Genomic DNA, 1541 nt, shown 5'->3' on the forward strand with positions numbered 1-1541 from the left:
TGTGTGTGTGTGTGAGAGAGAGTGAGTGAGTGTGAGCAAGTGTGTGTGTGTGAGAGAGAGTGAGTGAGTGTGAGCAAGTGTGTGTGTGAGTGTGAGTGTGTTCCTCTCCGTCTTTCACTTCCATGATCTGTCTTCCAATCCCACGTCAGCTGCTGACAGACAGTCAGACAGGAAGAACTAGTGCTGCTCGTGTTAGTAGAGCAAAACTGAGCTGAACTAGCCATGGATTGGGATTATTATGTGCCTTTACTAGAGTGAGTACAGTGTGTGTGTGATGTTTCTGTGTTTTAATGATTGTATGATTGACAGTTGTCTCAATGGTTTCCATTCACGCTGATCAATATCTGATGTTCATGTGCTGATTGAGCTGTCGTTAGTCATGTGATCACCTGACTGTATACGAGTCACATTCAGATCAACTTCGCACCCTCATGTTTCAGTGTTTATTGTCAAGCCACCTTTATTTGTATAGCGCTTTATACAATACTGGTTGTCAAAGCAGCTTTACAGTGTCAAACAGGAATATTAGTTTGTCAATGATGCAAGAAGACAATAACAGAGTCATTTTCCAGCTAAAGTCAGTTCATTGATGATTCAGTGATTCATCATCCAGTTCAGCGCTCTTCAATAGTGTCTGTGCAATCAGTCAAGCATCCCCAACTAATCAAGCCAAAGCTTCATCGGTGACAGAATGGAGAAAACTTTGGGAGAAACCAGGCTCAGTCGGGGGCCAGTTCTCCTCTGACCAGACCAAACCAGCATGATGTCATTTAATTCCAGGCTGCAGCACAGGTCAGATTGAGCAGAGGACTCTTCTTGTGTCGATGGGTGATGAGGTCTTCGCAGGGGATCTGTCTCTGGGGCTCATCTAGTTGTCCTGGTCTCCGCTGACATTCAGGGCTGTAGAGGTCCTCTCTAGCTGCTGATCCACCATCTGATCTGGATACGTATGTTGACCTCGGAATAAGAATGAAAGACACTAATATTAGTGTAAGAAGGCACATAGCTGAGAGGATACTGCCTTTTCTAGTAACTTTGACAGAAAAGGGAGATTTGAGATCGGTCTGTAATTAACTAATTCTTTAGGATCAAGTTGTGTTTTTTTAATGAGAGGCTTAATAACAGCCAGTTATACGTGTTTTGGGAACTAATTTGTACCCAGAAGTGAGCTAAAGCTGACAAAACCTCCCAAAACCTCCTTCTGGTGACTTCCTCATTTGTAAAAAATGGTTTGTAAAATAGTTTTTCTTAAATTGTAAAAATGCAGAAGTTTGCTGTTAGTGTTAGGGTGTGAGTTACAACTATAATAACTAGCAGTATATAAAAACAATAGAAGTCTGTGGATTATCATCATTTAGAGAGCTGAGTGAACGTACGAGTATTTGTGTGTGTGTGAGAGAGTGTGTGAGTGTGTGTGTTTCAGCAGGGAAGTGGTTGATTCGAGCACATTGTCTCACTGAGTCCCTCCCTCTAAACCACAGACAGACAATAGAAGTGAGACCGACGACACACACTGCACTCTGTCGGGTATCTCTCTAACG

General features: G+C 42.8%; 1 protein-coding gene across 1 annotated transcript in view; it reads left to right on the forward strand.

Moving 5' to 3' along the window:
• Window positions 1-824: 824 nt before the first annotated feature.
• The window catches only part of prr5b (proline rich 5b (renal)), a 6470-nt gene continuing 5753 nt past the window's right edge, over window positions 825-1541 (forward strand). The window contains exon 1 of the mRNA XM_016503346.1: window positions 825-828. Coding sequence (XP_016358832.1) covers window positions 825-828 — 4 coding nt within the window. The remainder of the gene's footprint in view (window positions 829-1541) is intronic.

The sequence above is a fragment of the Sinocyclocheilus anshuiensis genome, unplaced genomic scaffold (assembly GCF_001515605.1).
Source record: "Sinocyclocheilus anshuiensis isolate Anshui unplaced genomic scaffold, SAMN03320099.WGS_v1.1 scaffold1566, whole genome shotgun sequence".
NCBI lineage: Eukaryota > Metazoa > Chordata > Actinopteri > Cypriniformes > Cyprinidae > Sinocyclocheilus > Sinocyclocheilus anshuiensis.